General features: G+C 44.5%; 1 protein-coding gene across 1 annotated transcript in view; it reads left to right on the top strand.

Moving 5' to 3' along the window:
- The first annotated feature begins 595 nt into the window (after window positions 1-595).
- LOC147419631 (DUF21 domain-containing protein At4g14240-like) overlaps window positions 596-19,798 on the top strand; it is a 64,915-nt gene continuing 45,712 nt past the window's right edge. The window contains exons 1-2 of the mRNA XM_086505665.1: window positions 596-753; window positions 894-1,060. Coding sequence (XP_086361791.1) covers window positions 734-753; window positions 894-1,060 — 187 coding nt within the window. The 5' untranslated portion in view covers window positions 596-733. The remainder of the gene's footprint in view (window positions 754-893; window positions 1,061-19,798) is intronic.

The following is a 19,798-nucleotide window of genomic DNA, read 5'->3' as shown; positions in this document are numbered from 1 at the left end:
GTCATTTAGGCATGGTGCCTATCAAATGTTTAAGGCTTTTAGAAGCTATTTCAAGATGCTACTTCTCAACATAACTTTATAGATGCTTGTAATAAAAATAGCGTTGATGTAAATAAAGCTATATGATAGTAGCCGTGCAAGGAGACTCGAGCAGAGACTCGAGCAAGGAGCTATAAAAGGTCCTTTGTGTTTGTGTGTGTGTGTGCGCGCGTGTGAGCAGGCCGTGCCGTTGTCGACGCGATAGTGACGACCCTTGTTGGCACTGCTTGCTTGCAGATAGTGATATAGGCGTGGTGCCTATCAAATCTTGTACACATTTTTTAGGCTTTGTAAAAAAAATAGTGCTGCTCTGTAATAAAAATAGCGATTGCGTAAAAAAGGCTTTGCTGATAGCAACATCGCGAGGAGTGTAGAGATGAGAGCAAGCTGACCGACTCTCTCTCTCCCTCTCTCTCTAACAGTAGGCAGTGCCACCGTGTGCGCGGTAGTGCCGCCCCTTGTTATGATTGTGATACACAAAGTCTCACTCTCAACAATCAAACCGTTGACTGAAGATTCCGAATTTCGGATTTTCTGCTCACGTTTTTTTTGTAAGGCCAGGCAACAACACGTGGTGGGTTGGAAAACATAAAGAACGTTGGCAGACTCGCCTCGTTCTATCAGATTACCGTAGCTGCGGTCTGCGAGACACACACGAACACGCTCTCTGTCACTCGCTCACTGAGGAGCAACCATGGAAATTCTCACATCTTTGTAAGTATCCTTGTCTGTTTTCAGCAAAATCAATGCTAGCTTTGATCTCTGTGTGGGCGCATTTTGGTCATCCTCCTTTCGACCGAGCAGATTTAAGATCAACTCACTCTTTGAGTACTTATTTTTCATGTCTCTCGCAGAGGTGCAAGCATCTCAGTCGGGACACTCGTGGATGCGGGAATCTCCTTGTTCCTTGTCTTGTTTGGAGGCACCATGTCTGGCCTCACACTCGGCCTTATGTCATTGGATCTTGTTGAGATGGAAGTTCTTCAAAGAAGTGGCACCCCGTCAGAGCAAAAACAAGCAGGTATGATCATCAGCTACTTTTCGTCGATGAAAAGTGGATTGGTGGCTGGAATCTATGGTCCTGGTCCCCTTTCATGTGATTAGGCTCACAAAATACACTGCATTGGTAGTGGCTACTTTATTTTCTTCTTCTACTCGGCATTGGATGTTGATTTATTGAATTCTTTGCTCTTGAGCTCGTTGACTGGACTAGCAAGGTCTTCACTTTCCTCCACAATGGGATTTTATATAGTTGTGTTTTAAGCCCAATTTCGCTATGTTCGTCTTGGTATCCAGATTTTTTTTTGAAGTGCTTGCCATGCTTAGGTGCAAGCATCTAATAAGTGCACATAATTATGACATGAGGTTGTGAACAACCTGTGATTAAGGTGCCAAGTGCATGCTCATCTTCTGCCATTTTTGGACAATGGAACTCTCAACACCCCCTCTCAACTCTTGGATGAGGAACCAATCCAAGGGAGGTGGCATGAAGGTATAGTCGCACTTGGTAAAGGTTTGGTGAAGATATCAGCATGGTTATCTGACGTGGCACAATACTCAAGACGTATAGTACCATCAAGGGTTTTCTCCTGAACAAAGTGTTGGTCTTTTCTTGAACAAAGTGATGCTGTATCTCTACAAGCTTGGTTTGAGCATGAAACATTGTGTTCCTCGCAATAGCTATTCAACTTTGGTTGTCGGAAAAATTGGTGGTTGTGTTGCGAAAACGAGTTTCCAAAACCAACCTTTGTAACCAAACAGGCTCACATGTAACATTGCAAACAACACAATACTCCACCTTTGAGGAAGATAAGGCCATTGTGGGGCAACTTGCAAAATTGAAACGGTGACAAGATCTAGACTTTACACTTCTACAAATCTTTACTTCTTTCTTGCTTGAATGTGTGCTACTGTGCTATTTAGCACGAATGATGGTTCCTTTTATCTCCTTGTAGAGGGAGAATGAGAGAGAGGTAGAGATGTGTGTATATATATGTATATATATATATATATATATGTATATATATATATATGTATATATATATATATATATATATATATATATATATATATATATATATAGAGAGAGAGAGAGAGAGAGAGAGAGAGAGAGAGAGAGAGAGAGAAGGAGAGTGACAGCCGATGGGATCCCAACCAACCCTCTCAAGGGCCCCCCACACCGTTGCCGATGTGGTGTTTGATTTTGATTGCATAAATGGAATGTACACGCAAGCAATACCTCAATGTTGACTCTATTGACTCGAATGAAGGATGTCGAGGCAGTCACTCTTCAAATTGAACCACCTCCGGGGCTGATTTGATGCACCTTTGGATCCGTCTGGATGAGTGGTTGCCGATGGCCACCAAGGGGTAGATCTAGGACTGATTTACACTCCCGATGTGAGAGGAATGAAGGGCTGAAAACGCAGATGATGATGGAGTCGAAAATGGATAGCAATGGGAGCACTCGATGGGGCAAGGGAGTGGTAGAGAAGAGGCTCGATGGGCTACCAAAGGTCTAGGCTGCAGCAAGGTAGATAGCGTTAGTAGATCCAACACTTTCTGGCGATGGCGAGGGTTGAAAATTGAAAATGATTGGTTGATTTATTGCTTTGGGCCGATGGCTTGCAAAATGCTGGGCTCATTTGCTTGCAGGGAATGGGCAAAAACGCCAAGGTTGCAAGAGGCAAAACGCTAGGGCTATTCTGCAAAATCGTTGGCTCATGTGTTGGTGCTAGCTGCTTAGTTGGGAAAACGCCTGGGCAATGGCTTCTTTTATAGTGAATTTGAGGTGCCAGGCTGGGAGTGCCAAGGCGGGAAAATGTGCACATGGGAGTCTTTTGGCAATAACTCGCCGTTTTGTGACCCATTTGACAAATGGATTAAAACCTAATCTGATGGACTCGTTTGGACATGCAAGTCCTACCAATAGGCTCACAAAATTGCCAGTACTAATCCTCCTAGGATTCTAGACACTCCTATCTAGGGATATGTATAGAATTGGCTTTGGAGGTTGATGAAGCATATCCATGTGGCACTCATAGCCATATGTGTTATGGTAAACCTAGCTTCACCTACACAAACCTACTCTTATCTATTCGGTCCTATGATGTATGAGGCATACGTGCCATCACATGATCATGACCTCTCACCCATGTGAAGAGCCAAGCCACCTAATGCACCTACATTGAATGTTAGTCAAGTGACTGACACATCATCACCTACCTTAGCATATCCCCATCTCCAAGTGCTATATAAGTACACTCAAGGTACTCAATTTAGTAATCAAGCAATCTAGCATATCCTTACTTTGCATTAAACTTGTGTCTATGTGCTATCTTGTTTAGTAGGATTAGGTTATGCTACCATGAACGCCACTAATCCTAATCCTCAATAAGCTAACCCTAATCTCAACATGTGGTATCAAAGCTTGTATAGAGTTAATATCTCTTAGTACTAGCTTAGGATCCTAGGCTTTTACTCTAAAGCTAGTTTAAGTGGTTCTCTCTCTCTCACTCACTCAATTGCTTCATAGTTCCTTGCATTTTTTTTTAGGGCAAGAACATCTCTTATTAAGTTGTAAATGTTTGGCACGTATCATTGTGATGCCACTACCCTTCATTTAAGAGCTTAACTGAGTTCTAAGATTAGTTTAGGATCACTCCGATCTTGGCTAAGTGTGTACATTGAGTCGTTAAAAGTCAAGAACGTGCACCTTGGAGATTGAAGGGTTTAACCAACTTTGGGAAAGTGCTAGAAGTGAAGACCGGTCGGACACGTGCTAAAGTGTCCGCCCATGCAATCTACATGATGTGCGATGGGTGGCCAACCCGGGACAATCACTGAAAGCGCGAAGCAGAAGATACCGATATGTGCGCGTCGCAATGTAGTGCAAGATTGGGGCAAGAAGCAGGAGGCGGAGTGCGACAGAGAGGAAGCGCTAGGGATCGGAGCAGGGAGAGAGAGAGCTTACGTTTTTGGGGAAAACTCAATAAGTGAGTTTTGAGTTTTCCCACTTTTATTATAAGTGACTTTAAAAAAAATGTGTCCAGGTTCAATACCTCCAGGTTCAAAATGAACCTGGACAAAGTATAAAAATGTACAAAAAGGGGTTATTTAGGCCTTTAACCCAACAACCTCCCACTTAAAAGCATAAATGACGCCTTTAGTTAACCAACTCCCACCAGCTGTATGCAATGCTCATGTTTAGCCTTAGCAAGACTCTTGGTGAGAACATCTGCAGGGTTATCCTGTGTGTGGATCTTAGTCAAGGTGATTAGACCATCCTCCAATACCTGTCGTATGAAGTGGTACTGCACATCTATGTGTTTGGTACGTGCATGAAACATGGCATTTTTGGATAAATAGACAACACTCTGGCTATCACAACCCAACACGGTGTATGAGCAGGCATGCCAAGTTCTTTTGCAAGTCTGTCCAACCAAATGGCCTCTTTTGAAGCCTCTGTGGCTGAATCTCAGTAGTACTCAAGCCACAATTTTTTGTAACCTAGAACACCATGAGACTGTACCACCAGCAATGGCAAATACACCGGTAGATTTCCTGGTATCCATGTCACCTGCCATGTCTGCATCACAATATCCCTGCAACTTTAAGTCACTTTTGCCATAACAGATACACTTTGATTGTGTACCTTGCAAATATCTCAGAATGCTTTTGACAGCTTCCCAATGCGCTTTGCCAGGATTTGACATGTATTGACTAACAACTCCCATTGCATAAGCAATGTCGGGACGAGTGGCAACCATAGCATACATAAGAGAACCACAATGTCACAAAGTGATGACGTGGCGGACATCAGAAACCCTAATTTCTGCAAACCCTAATTTTTGTCAAAAATCCTAATTTCCGGAAATTGCGGAGCTGAAAAAAATTTTAAAAAAATAAAAATAAAATGATGAGCGACGCGAATTTCGCTTTTGAAGAGAATGCTTTTTTTTTAAAACAATAAAAAAGGAGAACTTGAGAGAGAAGAGCTTTTGAGCTCTTATGCTTTTTATTTTAAAAGCTTTTGGGGCTCTACTTTTGGGCATCCCTTGTACCTTTAAATATGTGGAGAGGGCTTCACTTCTCAGAGCATCTGGACGCAGAGTCTGAGAGTGAAACCCTAGCCACTCTCTTTTACTTTGATCTGATTAATATAAAAAGAAATACCGAAAGGGGCACCAGTCTTTGGGGCCAATATCTCTAGGCACGGAACTCCGCCGGGCCAATGTAAATCTATTGTGATCTGTGAATTGTTTTGAAGTGGTTATTTGGTGCTGTCGCGGTTGATTCTTGACTTGGAGTGTCCAAGTCTGTTACAGTGGTATCAAAGCACGGCCGATTTCTCTTCTACGGGAAATCCGATCCTCGAATTTTTTTTCCGGGGCACCTATGGCTTCAGGCAATGATCAGTCGACTCCCTCTGCATCTGGAGATGCGGGCAGGGATCACAACGAAGATTCCGGCACGGAGTATGGCCCGCCTAGGCCTACTCCAGCGGAGCAGCGAGAGATGGAGCGTCGAAAATTGATTGATGATGCAACAAAGATGATGCTCAATTTTGCCAAGGACCCGAAGATGGCAAAATATATGAACCAGACCTCTGTGGAAGAGGTACACACAGTGGCAGAGAACCACAACACCACTCTCGAAACCCGCTCTCAAGAAACCTTCTGCCTCCAAGAAATATACGGAGAAGGAACTGGAGAACGTGGTTGATGCACGGATTGCTCATCTTTTGGACGTGCAAAAGAAAGGCAAAAAGCACGGTAAAAAGTAGAAGAAAGGTACTGACTTCCCGGGATATTTGGGTCGTCTGTCGACATTCGATAAAGCAAAGAAACTGAAGAAGCGCGTCAAGTTTGAAGGCCTATCCAGTTCTTCTTCTTCTTCTTCTAACAGTTCTTCTAGCTCTTTAGACTCGAGCGAAGAAAACAGGAAAAGCAAAAAGCGAAGCAAGAAACAACGCTTCGGAAAGAGTAAGAAAAAGGCAAGGAAGTCTAAGTCTCGCCCAGTGAGTGACACTTCTACAGAGGACTCGTCTACGGACAGTTCAGACTCTGACAACAGGAACTTTTATGCGAACAATAAGAATCTTTACAAAGCCAACCAGTATGACTTTCTCGAAGATAAAAGCAAGAAAGTCCGAGAGTTTAAGGAAGGTGGCCAAGCACTTAAGTTTGATACTTTTTCGGGATACTCGGATGCTTCAAAGGCTTTGTCTTTTATATAGCAGTTTGACATCGCTTTCGTGGGAGGACGCTATTGAGAGCACTCCAAGATTCGGCGAGCTGCTTCTTATTTTAAGGGGAATGCTCGTACTTGGTGGTCCACGCTTCTCTTAAGCAAGACTGTGCCGGTTACATGGCTGAAATTCAAGAGGCTTTTTATTTCTTCTTGGTTGACTCAAGAGTTTGAGTGAGATATACGAGCTGCTTGGAACCATCTCCGGATGACCAAGAGCGATACAGTGAATTCTTACTGTGAAAGATTCTGGAACTCTTTTCTGCCTGCCTCTTCATTCAAGAAGATCTCGTTGAGAGAACAGATTGAGCGGTTTACATTGGGTCTACCTACAGAGATCCGAGACCACTGCTTGGAACAGAAGTCAGCTTCTATTCAGGAGTTGATGAGTCATGCGAAGCGGGGCTTTGCAATTCACTCTGGCAGTCTGACCTACCCCACAGATGAGGTCACGACACAACGAACCGGACAGACTTCTGGGAATGAAAGTAGAAAAAGAAAGAGCAACCCAGAGAAAAAGGATGCACGACCCAGACTTACTCCTCAGGAGCAGACTCGCTACATCAGGGAGGGGATGTGCTTTGGATGCGGGGAAATTGGACATATCTGCGCGAAGTGCCCTAAAAAGGCACAGAAAGAACAGAATGACAAGGACGACGAAAGGCCTGAGAGTTCGAGAGCAGCTGAGGACCGTGTACGAAAAGGCAAGATGAAAACAGGACTGGTTCCAGATTGTGTGGGTACTGATCCCGACACCATGGATGAGAGTACAGAACTTTGCCGAGCTTGGGGCAAAGTGAAAGATCAAGAGGCCCTGATTTTCTTTGATGGAGGAGCAAAGGCCAACTTCATTTCACCGGAATTGGCGGCGCGGCTTGAGATTACTCCTGATCGGATGGGACCACTTGCAGAGGCAGTTCTAGCGGCACCCAGCAGAGACGTAGCCATTACACCTGTCATTGGCAAACTTCGGTTGCATTGTCAGGGGTATTTGGGGCATGAGGACTTCTTCATAATGCCTTTGGAGGGTTGTGATGTTCTCTTAGGGATTCCGTGGTACCACAAGAACAATGCCGTGGTCGATTATCGGGCGAGAAAAGCGACTTTGACTACAGAAAAGGAGAGAACAATTGTACTTGATATTAAACTGAAGGGCGAGTCTGTCCCTATTGTATCGGCTTCGGCCATTTCAAAATTAATGAAATCCAGTCTGTTTGTTTACTCGATCTTCATGAAAGAGTTGAGTGATGATGTTAGGACAAATATGTCTAAACTTGATAAAGAACGCCAAGATTTTCTACACTCTCATGCCGATTGCTTCTGAGAAGGCCTGCCAGGAGAGTTACCACCTACTCGTCCTGAAGATCATACCATTGATCTGATACGTGGTAGTACACCACCGAACCGGCCACCCTACCGTGTGAGCCGAGCATAGAATGAAGAGATTATGAACCAAGTGAAAGACCTCTTGGAAAAGGGTCTTGTCCAGCCTAGTACTTCACCGTATTGCTCTCCAGTGTTGTTGGTTTTGAAGAAAGACGGATCTTGGAGAATGTGCATTGATTATAGAGCTCTCAACAAAATCACCATCAAGAACAGATTTTCGATTCCTAGGATCGATGATATACTTGACAGGTTACAGGGATCCTCGTGCTTTAGCAGGATTGACTTGAAGAGTGGATATCATCAGATCAAGATAGCGCCGGGAGACATCTACAAGACAGCTTTTTGGATGACTTTTGGGTTATTTGAGTTTTTGGTGATGCCTTTTGGCTTAACCAATGCTCCTGCGACATTTAACCGGATGATGGATAGGATTTTTCGAGAGTATAGGCTATTTGTTGGCACTTTCTTTGATGACATCATTATTTTCTCCAAGAATGAGGCAGAACATAGAGATCATCTGCTTCAGGTCTTTCAAGCATTACGAGATCACAAGTTAGTGATTAATGCAAAGAAAAGTGAATTTTTCCTACCAGAGATACACTTTTTGTGACACATTGTGTCAGCAGCATGAGTGCAAATGGATCCGGTCAAGATAGAGACTATCCGTGATTGGCCCGACTTGAAGAATGTCCATGAAGTTAGAAGCTTCTTGGGACTGTGTTCGTACTACAGGCGGTTCATACGACAGTTTGCAGAGGTTGCTTCCCCTTTGCATATCTTGACACAGAAAGGAGTACCTTTTTCGTGGGGACTCGCAGAGGTGACTGCCTTTCAGACATTGAAAGAGAAATTGACTACGGGACCTATTTTGACTTTGACGGACTTGCAGAAGTCATTCGAAGTATATTGTGATGCTTGTGGTCGTAGTCCGGGTGCGGTCTTGATGCAAGAAGGCCATGTCATAGCTTACGAGAGCCGTTTGTTCTCTAGGCCGGAGATGACATCACAGATTTATGAGAAAGAGCTTTTGGCGGTTATCCATGCTCTTACTCAGTGGCGGCATTACCTACTCGGAGCGGATTTCACTGTCTTTACAGACCATCAGAGTTTGCGCTACTTCTTGTCACAGAAGTAGCTTTTGGAAAAGCAGATGCGGTGGGCGAACATCTTGTCACAGTTCCACTTCCAGATTGTCCATGTGCAGGGACAGAAGAATGTGGTGGCAGATGCTTTGTCTCGGAAACCGTTGGTTCTGGCTATTTCCGCGATACATCATAGGAGCTTCGAGGATATGGTCGATCTGTATGCCACAGATATAGATTTTGCAGATATTTTCACACGGATACGGGATGGGGAGACAATAGCTGGATATTCCCTTCGGGAAGGCTACTTGATGAAAAAGACTATGTTGTGCGTTACACAACCGTTGAGAGAAAAGGTTATGACTGAATGCCACTGTCCACCTTTTACGGGTCACAGCGGCATTGCTACCACCATGAAAGGGGTAGAGAGATACTTCTTTTGGCCGAGACTCAAGAAGGATGTGGAGGAGTTTGTGCGCAGTTGCTTGGTATGCCAGAAGGTCAAGTTTGACAAGCATAAGGCACAGGGATTGTTACAGCCTTTACCCATACCCACCCGCCCCTGGGAAAGTATAGCGATGGATTTCATTTTTGATCTCCCGAGAACACAGAGTGGTCACGATGGTATCTGGACTGTTATTGACAGGTTTAGCAAACAGGCTCATTTCATTCCAGTGAAGAAAACAGTCAAGCCGGATCACTTAGCGAGACTGTTTGTGGCCTAGATTTTCAGATTACATGGCATGCCTGAGACAATTGTCTCCGACAGAGACCCCAGATTTACGAGTTTGTTTTGGAAGGCAATTTGGGAGAACATTGGCGCGCAGTTGCAGTTCTCGTCATTGTTCCACCCGCAGACTGACGGGCAATCCGAGATTGCCAATTCAGTCTTATATCTCAGATCAGAAGACTCAATGGGAAAGATATTTACCTTTGGTGGAATTTGCCTACAACAACACGATACACTCGTCGACGGGGAAGGCGCCATTTGAAATTGTTGAAGGTGCTGCGAAGGTTCCACCCTTCCTAAGCACGAAAGATAAGATCTTTGAAGCGGATGAATATACGTGAGATCTGGATACGGCTTTCGCGAAGGTTCGCGAGACTTTGCAGAAGTCTCAAGAACGACAAAAGAAGGCAGCGGATCGCCATCGGCGCGACACGAAATTGAAGGAGGACGATTGGGTGCTCTTACGTTTTTGAGAAGGCACGCCTACGAAAGAAAAAGGGAAAGGAGAGGCTTTTTCCAAAGCTTAGTATGCGATACTATGGCCCTTTCCAGATTACTGAAAAGATAAATGATGTCTCCTTCTGATTGAAACTGCCAGATACTTGGAGGATTCACAATGCTTTCCATGTGAGTCTCTTGAAACCTTTTAAAGGTGATGTTCCTGATGATGGGGAGCCTGACGAGCAACCCGAAGTGGACGAAAACGAGGAGATCCTTGTTCCTGAAGAGATTTTGGCACATAAGGATACGAAGAATAAGGGTAAAGTCCGAAGGCGATTCTTGGTTAAGTTCAAGAATTATCCTGCACTTGATGCGAAGTGGATGGAGGAGGAGGACCTAGTAGATACTCCTCAGATTGTGAAACTTTACCTCGATGTTTTGGTTTAGCATAGTCTACTCCAAACGGAACCCAGAAATTCAGCTTGGCCGAAGATCTGGTGCAGTGGGATGCACAAGAGAGGAGTTACTCCGCTCCTTTGTCAACAGATGCCTTGATTTAGATACTAGAGTCACTGATGTCTCTTTGAGCTTTAGGGATATTGAGAGCTGACAATATTCTGCTATATGACTTTATGAAATGGAATTCGTGATAATGATACTGATTTGTTCTTGACTTCTTGTGAGTGCAGGAACTGATAGACGAAATGACTGCAGCATTTTGGTCTACTTGATAGACATGGTTGCAATAGGGGTTAGTCAATCGAACATCGATGAGGTTCCGATTGGACCTAGATGTGATTGCTAGCTACATTGCCGATAAATCATGGTCTAAGATCCGAATGAATGTTGAATGTCCTGTGATGTCGTGTGATGTGACTGTCGATTTTGTACATGTGCTAGATGTGTGTTCCTAGTACGTAGGTACTAACAGTCAGTGTCTGCTAAGACGGTTTATGGCTTTTGTCGGTTTTGCAGGCGTAATCGCGGTCGATTACAATGCTTTCAAGAGGGGGGTATGTCACAAAGTGATGACGTGGCGGACATCAAAAACCCTAAAATTTCTGCAAACCCTAATTTCTGCCAGAAACCCTAATTTCTGAAAATCGCGGAGCTGAAAAAAAATAAAATAAATTTTTAAAAAAAAATAAAAAATGAGCGACGCGAATTTCGCTTTTGAAGAGAATGCTTTTTTTTTAAAACAAAAAAAAAGGAGAACTTGAGAGAGAAGAGCTTTTGAGCTCTTATGCTTTTTATTTTAAAAGCTTTTGGGGCTTTGCTTTTGGGCATCCCTTGTACCTTTAAATATGTGGAGAGGGCTTCACTTCTCAAAGCATCTGGACGCAGAGTCTGAGAGTGAAACCCTAGCTACTCTCTTGTACTTTGATTTGATTAATATAAAAAGAAATAGCAAAAGGGGTGCCAGTCTTTGGGGCCAATATCTCTAGGCACGGAACTCCGCCGGGCCAGTGCAAATCTATTGTGATCTGTGAATTGTTTTGAAGTGGTTATTTGGTGTTGTCGCGGTTGATTCTTGACTTGGAGTGTCCAAGTCTGTTACAACAAGCTGATGCATAAGGGATTCCCTTCATTGCTTTCAATGCCACCTCACGCCAAGCTTAGTGTATGGAGGTAAAGGTATCCCAAGAGACTTAGCATCAGCCATATTAAATCTGTCAAGTACTTTTGCAATGTACCTTTCTTGAGATAAAAACAACAATTTCAGCTTTCTATCTCTTTTAATACGCATGCCCAAAATATGCTCTGTATCACCCAAATCCTTCATAGCAAATGCTGAATTTAGCTTACGTTTCAGAGCATCAAGACTAGTCTTATGTTTCTCGGCAAGCAGCATGGCATCAACATAGAGAACAAGTATGATGGGACTACCATCTTCATCCCTTTTCGTATACAAACAATGATTTGCATGGCTTCGTTTAAAGCCTTGAGACAGCATAAAAGTGTCAAACTTCTTATACCACTGTCGTGATGATTGTCTCAAACCATACAGAGCCCTTTTCAGTTTGCATACAAGTTCCTCGCGTGTAGGAACTACAAAACCTTCAGGCTGTTTCATGTATATGTCCTCTTCAATGTCACCATGCAGAAACGCTGTCTTTACATCCATTTGATTCAATTCCAAATCAAGCACCGCAACGAGAGCAAAAAGGACACGTAAAGTTGTAAGCTTTACAACAAGAAAAAAGATTTCTTGAAATTCAATTCCTTCTTTCTGTGCATATCCTTTTGCAACCAATCTTGCCTTGTACTTTGGTTTTTCATCCACTACCTTAATCTTATGTACCCATTTGTTAGGAAGAGCCTTTCTTCCTTTAGGCAATGGCAGAAGATCCCAAGTATCATTTGCATACAAGGATTTCATTTCCTCTTGCATCGCAAGCTCCCACTTACTTCTCGACTCACATGATTTTGCCTCTTTATATGTAAGAGGTTCACCCTCATCTGTCAACATTACATGATCCAAAGAGGGGTTAAATTTCTGCGGTTGCCTTCTCAAACGAGTTGACCTGCGTACCCAATGATCTACATTCTCAGGCAATGGTTCTACATCATAAGGCAACTCATTTTCAGCTCTATCATGCTGCTGAAAATCATTTTCAGCCAATTCAGGTGTCTGTCCATCCTCATTAGGAGCATCAAAATCATGTCCTACCTCTTCTGGCTCAAGGTTAACGGGCTGATTATCAATTTCAGCTTGCGGTAATGCATCATGAGGCTCTTTTCCAATATCAATGGGTGGCACGGAAGGCTGAAATTTGACTATTTTCTTGTCAGCATCAGATTTTGTAGCATTCGTAAGCAATTTTGCCTCATTGAACACTACATCTCGGCTGCGTATTACCTTTCTAAATTGTGGTAACCACACTCTATAGCCCATTTCACCTTCTTTCCCATAACCTAGGAAGACTCCTTTAATGGACTTCATATCAAGCTTTGTTCTCAAGTCATTGCGTACATGAACAAAAGCTTCGCAGCCAAATACTCTCAAATGATCATAAGAGGCAGGTTTGCCAAACCAAACCTCCTCTGGAATGCCATTTTTCAGTGTACTATTAGGAGAGCGATAGCAAATATGATTTGCAGTTTTCAATGCCTCCTCCCAAAACTCTTGGGAAAGATTAGGGGTGGACAATATGCAACGCACTCTCTCGCATAAAGTACGATTATACCTCTCAGCCACACCATTAGAAGACGGATTATAAGGGGCTGTCAACTCCCTTTTAATCCCATTGTCATCACAAAAACGCTAAAATTCAGCAGATACATACTCTCCTCCATTATCAGATCTGAGACATTTAAGCTTAGTACTCTTTTGTGTAGTGACAAAAGCATGAAAGTTCTTAAAAGCATTAGAAGTCTCACTCTTACTTTTCAACAAATGCATCCATCCTTTCCTAGTACAGTCATCAATGAATGTAACAAAATACAATGCACCACCAAAAGACTTAACAGGCATAGTGCATACATCGGAGTGAATAAGATCAAGAGGATTAGCTTTGCGAGAAACACCAGAGTAAGAAGAAGATTTCTTTTGCTTTCCATAAAGACAATCGTTACAAAAATCCAAGTTTTTGCTTTTTACATCAACCCTCTTGAGCGAGGAAAGCACATCAATACCCTTTTGGCTCATATGGCCAAGTCTCTTATGCCACAATTCCGTGTGTGAAGCAACTTCAACAACAACAAGAAACTTGCTAGGCAAAGCTTTGCATCGAAGATAGTACAAAGTACCTCTTTTAGACCCTTTTGCAACAAGCATAGAGCCCTTAAGCAACTTCCATGGACTGCCAACAAAGATGGTAGTATAACCATGTGCATCTAACTGGCCAACAGATAGCAAACTTTTCTTAATGCCTGGTACAAACCTGACATCATTCAACACAAGCTCTTGCCCATTGTTAAGAGCCAAACGCATAGTACCCATTCCCTCAACATTGCAAGCAAAATTATCACCAAGGTACACCTTGCCATAATTGCCTTCAGCATATGTAGCAAAACACTCCAAAGATGGAGTCACATGGAATGAAGCACCAAAATCTACGATCCATGATTGGGATAGGCCATCATTAGCACTGAGCAATGCATCAATGACATCTTTCTTCGAGATAAGCATGTCTTTTGCATTAGCTATCACCAAATCTGAGGGGCATGAAGCCGCAACCAAGATTTTCTCAATGTCTGACAACTCCTCAATGACCACACTAGAGGATACATTTGCATTCTCAGCATCCCTGGAGGAATCACCCCTTGGAGGAATCGCCTGTTGTTTTTTCCCCTTTCTTCTCATCTTTCTTCTTCTTATCTTGCGTTTTTTTCTTCCTTTCCTGCTCTTTCTTGAAATACTTGCAATCGGGTTTCTTGTGACCCTTTCTGCCACATTGATAACAAGTGACATCCTTATCCTTTGTCTTGCTCTTACTTCTATTTTGAGTCCTGTTGCCCGCATCACGCTTTTGATTTCTACCTCTTGCATTGTAGGCAGAACTGCCACCTTCCCCACTAGACTTGCGTCTAATCTCTTCATTGAGAATAGACCCTCTTACATCATTATACGTGAGGGTGGGACTGTTGCTCAAAGAGACAACCAAGGTTTTCCACGTATCTGGCAATGTCATAAGCAAGAAAATAGCTTTCAGCTTATCATCGAATTGCTGAAGCCCACTGTCCTGCAACTGACTCAACACACCTGTAAAAGCACTCAAATGTTCAGAAGCTGACTTCGAGTCATCAAGCTACATATTCACCAACTTTCGCATCAAATGCACTTGGTTCACAGGCGTGGTGTTTACATAATTGGACTTTAGCTTTTGCCATATTGCATAAGCAGAGTCCAATTGCTTGATTTGTCCGTCAAAATGTCATCATTAATAGCCATTTTGATGTAGGCCATAGCCTTCTTATTCAACCTGGCGTACTGTTCGTCAGACAAACCTGGCGGCTTATTCTCTTCCAATGCATCTTCACAATCCTTTAAGAAAAGAATACCTTGCATGCGTTCTTGCCAGAGGTCGAAGCCTTGACCATCGAACCGTTTGATTTTCATCAAACTTTTAGTGTCAGGCAGATGGGGAAGAGGAAGAAGCCATTTTAATTCAACCACAAGTGTGTATACAAGAGAGATGCAATAGGCTGAAAATTTCAGCAAATAGGAACAACCACAAGACTTTGCATACGATAGACCACAACTTCTTTACATGAAACTGTCAAAATCTGAAATTTCAATTGAAAAGTGCAATTTCAAGCACCTGTACTCAGATTTTCACTCAATTTGTCGCGACAAACATCAATACATGTGATCCCACAACTTTGGTACACCTGCGTATTGCTGTTTTGACTTGTTATAACCTGTAAATCACTTGTTTTGACCTAGAAACTGTCTGTTTTGGGCTGTTTTGGCAGTTTTGGTGACCTTTTCGACTTCGGAAGCAAGGGGCTTCGTGATGGAAGCGAAATTGATCGTAGGAGAGCAATTTTAACTCATTGTCCAACAGACTGCGTAGGGCTGTTTTGAAACCCTAGGGCTCTGATACCAATTGAAAGCGCGAAGCAGAAGGTACCGATAGGTGTGCGTCGTGATGTAGTGCAGGATTGGGGCAAGAAGCAGGATGCGGAGTGTAGCAGAGAGGAAGCGCTAGGGATCGAAGCAGGGAGAGAGAGAGAGCTCACTGTTTTGGGAAAACTCAATAAGCGAGTTTTGGGTTTTCCCACTTTTATTATAAGTGACTTAAAAAAAAAAGTCTCCAGGCTCATATTGAACATTGACAAAGTATAAAAATGTACAAAAAGGGGTTATTTAGGCCTTCAACCCAACAATCACTAGCCGTACAAAATGGCGAAGCAACGGCGGTCGTATGTTTCGATCCACCCACTTGTCGATCTGGGCTTGAGTGGCGGTGGGAAGGAAAGGCTAAGTAGTCGAATGGGTGAAATCATTCAACCATTCCCAAAGTCGATGGTAGGCAATGATTGTGCGGACTCGTGTCCTCCACACATAATAGTTGTGTGAATCCAACTTCTTCTCCTGAGCAAACTGGGTGAGGGCATAATTGTTGAATGTAGCGTTGGCAGATGCCGACGTAGTCGCAGAAGTGGAAGTGGCTGTAGTTGCAGAAGACGTAGTGGCCCCCTTCTGGGACTGTTGTTGTCTTCTCTTCTGCTTCGGAGTCGACATGTCAAGTGCTCAAAGAGTAGTCCCAGAGGTAGATCGATAAGATCGCAAGTCGCCGACGAAGGTATCGTCTCCAATGCTGTAGCAGTCCAAAATAACCACTTAGACAACCATCGGATGGTGTCCTGACGAGCAAGGGAGTGATCAACCGCACAAAGGTAAAAATTCAGCTTGTTGTCCGCCCTATAAACGCTGCAAAGGGTGTTGAAAACGCTTCTGTAATAGAGATTTAAGTGTGCCTATACGCCACCAGTCGGTATGGGAGCGTCGTAGAGTGTCAGAGGAGGGGGTTCTCACACTTCTCAGTCGTCGAGGGGCTAAAAACAGAGAAAAAACAGCAAGTAATAAGCACCAAAATGGTGCCGATTGGGTGTAGATATTTGTCCAAGGGTAGGTCTGCAAGTTCTTGGCAGTAGAGAACTCTCCAAGCGAGGGAAAACCGCTTCCTCGAGTCCACAAGCTCGGCGTTGTACTGAAAACGCAGATGGTCTTCAAAAAATGTAGCAAGTGCAAAAACGCCAGCAGATGCAAAAACGCAAATCTGCCAGCATAAACGCAAGGCTGATTTGGGCTGTTTTGGGTGCGATCTTTAGCAAGGAGGTTAGCCCCTACAGGAGGTTTGCAGATCGAGGCCGCCACGTGCAAAAATGTAAGGCTGTTTGCAGAAAACGCTAGGGCTGAAAAACGCTGGTAAGCGTTTTTGCAATTTGCTGCGATGGAAGGCTGCAAAATTGCTAGCACTAGGCTGTAGGAAGGAGATCGATGAAGATCCTCAATGCTTGGCGATTGATACCATGTGAGAGTGAGCAACGGAGAGAATGTGAGCCACACGCGCCAAAAATGTTGGAGAGAGAGAAATGAAATGAAATGAAATGTTATATTAACGTCTTCAAAAGGCCAAAGTGACCTATGAGACCAGAAAGTTACAATGTGGTGGGATCTGATACAAAGTCAGAGTAACAAGAGTAACAAGATGACAAAATGACAAAATAAAATACTGTAGAATCCTAAACTGCTAGGTCTGAACTAAGCAGCTAAACAGCTAGTTGGGATAGCTAGATCACAGGAGATCCAGCATTGGTCGCTGGCGGATCTCATCAATCTCCTGCGTGGTCAGTAGTCTGACCGGGCGTCGTGCATGTCGAGCCAAAGTGATCCGAATCCTTTGATGCAGCCTCCGTTGATGTTGTGTAGTCCTCTGCAGTCGTGGGCGTCTGGATCTCCCCAGCTCAGTTGCTCGGTCGATTAGTGTGCCTTTGGTGTAAGGCGACGAGCTCTGCTGTGGTAGTAACTCCTTCGGGTGTCCAGTGGCAGCTCTAAAGAAGTTTGTGATTTGTCTCTGAGACTGGCTAGTCTCTCCTCTCATCAGGCTCTCTGTGTGTCTGCGCAGCTCGAGCAAAAACAAACCCAGGCATCTCTGATCCTCGTACCGCATGACTCTAGAGAATGGTCCAAAGCCCTCTCTGAACAAGCAATGGAAGCGGCCTCGTATCTCGTAGTAGACGGGGCAGCGGCATGTGTAGTGCAACTCTGTCTCAGGCTCGATGTCACACAAGGGGGCATGTCTTTGCCTTTGCTGGTACTCCACTGTATCTCCCAGTCTCAATCCGCAGTTGGTGTGAAGATGTGCGTATCTGGCCAATAGCACATCGTATCCCATGAGACAAGTGGGTGTCCATGTATCTGGGCCTCGTCACAAAACCATCCTCCGTAAGCTGGAGGAGATGCTCTCTGTAGAAAGCCATCTTCGTGCCCAGCTCCTGTGCTTGCTGTATCCATGTCCTCTTGGTGTCTAACTGAGTCAAGTCCTGGCGAATGAGCCTGTTGATCTCGGACTGTGTAAGAGTCAGAGAGGGCGCATCCAGTGAGTATTGGAAGGGAGGCAATCTGTCTATGCTGAACCCATGCGCTTGAAACCATGATGTCATCTCCCCATACCAGCATACTGTATCTCCCTGCATGGCTAACTGTCGAGAGGACTCAAGTGCAAGGCGTGCATATCTATCTCTGGGAAGTTCCCAGCAGTGTATGAAGGAGACAGATCTGGTGAGTGCCTCAACCACTAGTGGGGGCGTAGCTAGCACTGCTCGTACAATAGCACGTGGTACTGAAGCCTTGGCTCTAATGAGTCGCGAGATCATAGAGACCAGAGGCTTCTCCATGTCCCCCCATCCATCACTGCGGCCTGTTCTCCCGTGATGATCCAGTGAAGGTCCCCAAATCTCAGCTCCATAAAGCAATGCAGAAGCCACCAAAGTTTCAAAGAGCCAAAGCTTCGTTCGAGGCTCTTGAAACTGAATCTGTGAACACATCCTTTCCAATCTACCCAATGCTGCATGGGCTCTGGTTAATCTAGTCTCTGCTGCCCTCCTCAATGAAAATGCTGGCCCACTAAAAACCACTTCAAGGTAAGTGTAAGCATCTGTATACTCCACCTTCTCCTGGCCGTATGTGAATGCGGGCGCTGACCTCCTGATCCACTGTGGGGTGGTATTAAATACCATGACCTTGGTTTTACCAAGGTTGACGGACAAACCACTTTCTTGGGCAAACCTATGCAAAGCATCCAAGTGACGTTGCATCCCCTCCGGAGAGTCGGAGATCAACACAATATCATCAGCATATAACAATAGTGGAATCCATGTCCTTGCCAGCTGTGCACCTCTATCACCATCTCTCTCAATGTAGTCGGAAACCTCATCCACATACATACCAAATAGAGTAGGAGAGAGCGGGCAGGCCTGCTTCACCCCAATAGTGGAGTAAACCGGTGTGGATAGACCCTCTGGGGTGCGTACATGCCCCACTACTGACTTGTATAATGCCATGACCCCCCAAATGAGCTCTGTGGGTATTCCCATTTGCTGTAATCTGCGCATCAATCTAGCTCTGGGCACTGTGTCAAATGCTTTGCGGAAATCCACAAAGCTACAATAGATCCGTCTCCCACGCGATCTGCCCTCCTCAATGATGGCTCTGAGTGTCAAGATATGGTCAAGAGTAGAAAAACCCCTCCTGAAACCTGCCTGCCCGGCTGCGCGTATCCCCTCCCTCTCTGTCCATCTACTTAGCTGCTGCTCAAGAATAGATGCGTACAACCGTGCCAATGTGTGTCCAATCATGATAGTGCGATAATTCCCAGGCTCCATAGGGTCTCCCGACTTGAAGATAGGTACAATAGTAGATAGGCTCCAAGTATCAGGCAAGCCCTCACACATGGCACGATTAAACATAACTGCTAGAAGTTCTGCTAGTAAATCTCTGGCATGCGTGAAATGCTCAGCCACTAAGCCATCATGATCATATGCTCTTCCAATACTCATCCTGTCAATGGCCTTCCTCACCATCTCAACGGTGAAAAAAGCACATGTGTGTGGGCATGGATCAAGGGGGTCGGGAAGGGGGGGCTGCTCAAGAACTGTGTACAGAGATGATGCATACTGGCCCCAGGCCTCTGTAGAAGTGATGGCAGGGGGGGGGGGGGAGTGCTCATGAAAGAGCCGCCATGCCTCACGTGAGTCCTGACTCAAGAATAGCTGGTATAGATCCTGCTCTAGGCGAGCCAAAAATGCCCTCTTCTTCCGCCGCACTAGACGTCGGAAGTCAATCTGTGACTGTCTGTGAGTGATGTCCCTCAAAAGCACCTCTCTCTGAAGTCTAGCTCTAGTGTCTCGGCATTCCTCA

Source organism: Adiantum capillus-veneris, chromosome 29 (assembly GCF_014529385.1).
Source record: "Adiantum capillus-veneris isolate H3 chromosome 29, ASM1452938v2, whole genome shotgun sequence".
NCBI classification, from domain to species: Eukaryota; Viridiplantae; Streptophyta; class Polypodiopsida; order Polypodiales; family Pteridaceae; genus Adiantum; species Adiantum capillus-veneris.
The sequence above is the reverse complement of the archived record's forward strand: the minus strand, read 5'-3'. Positions and strand labels throughout refer to the sequence as shown.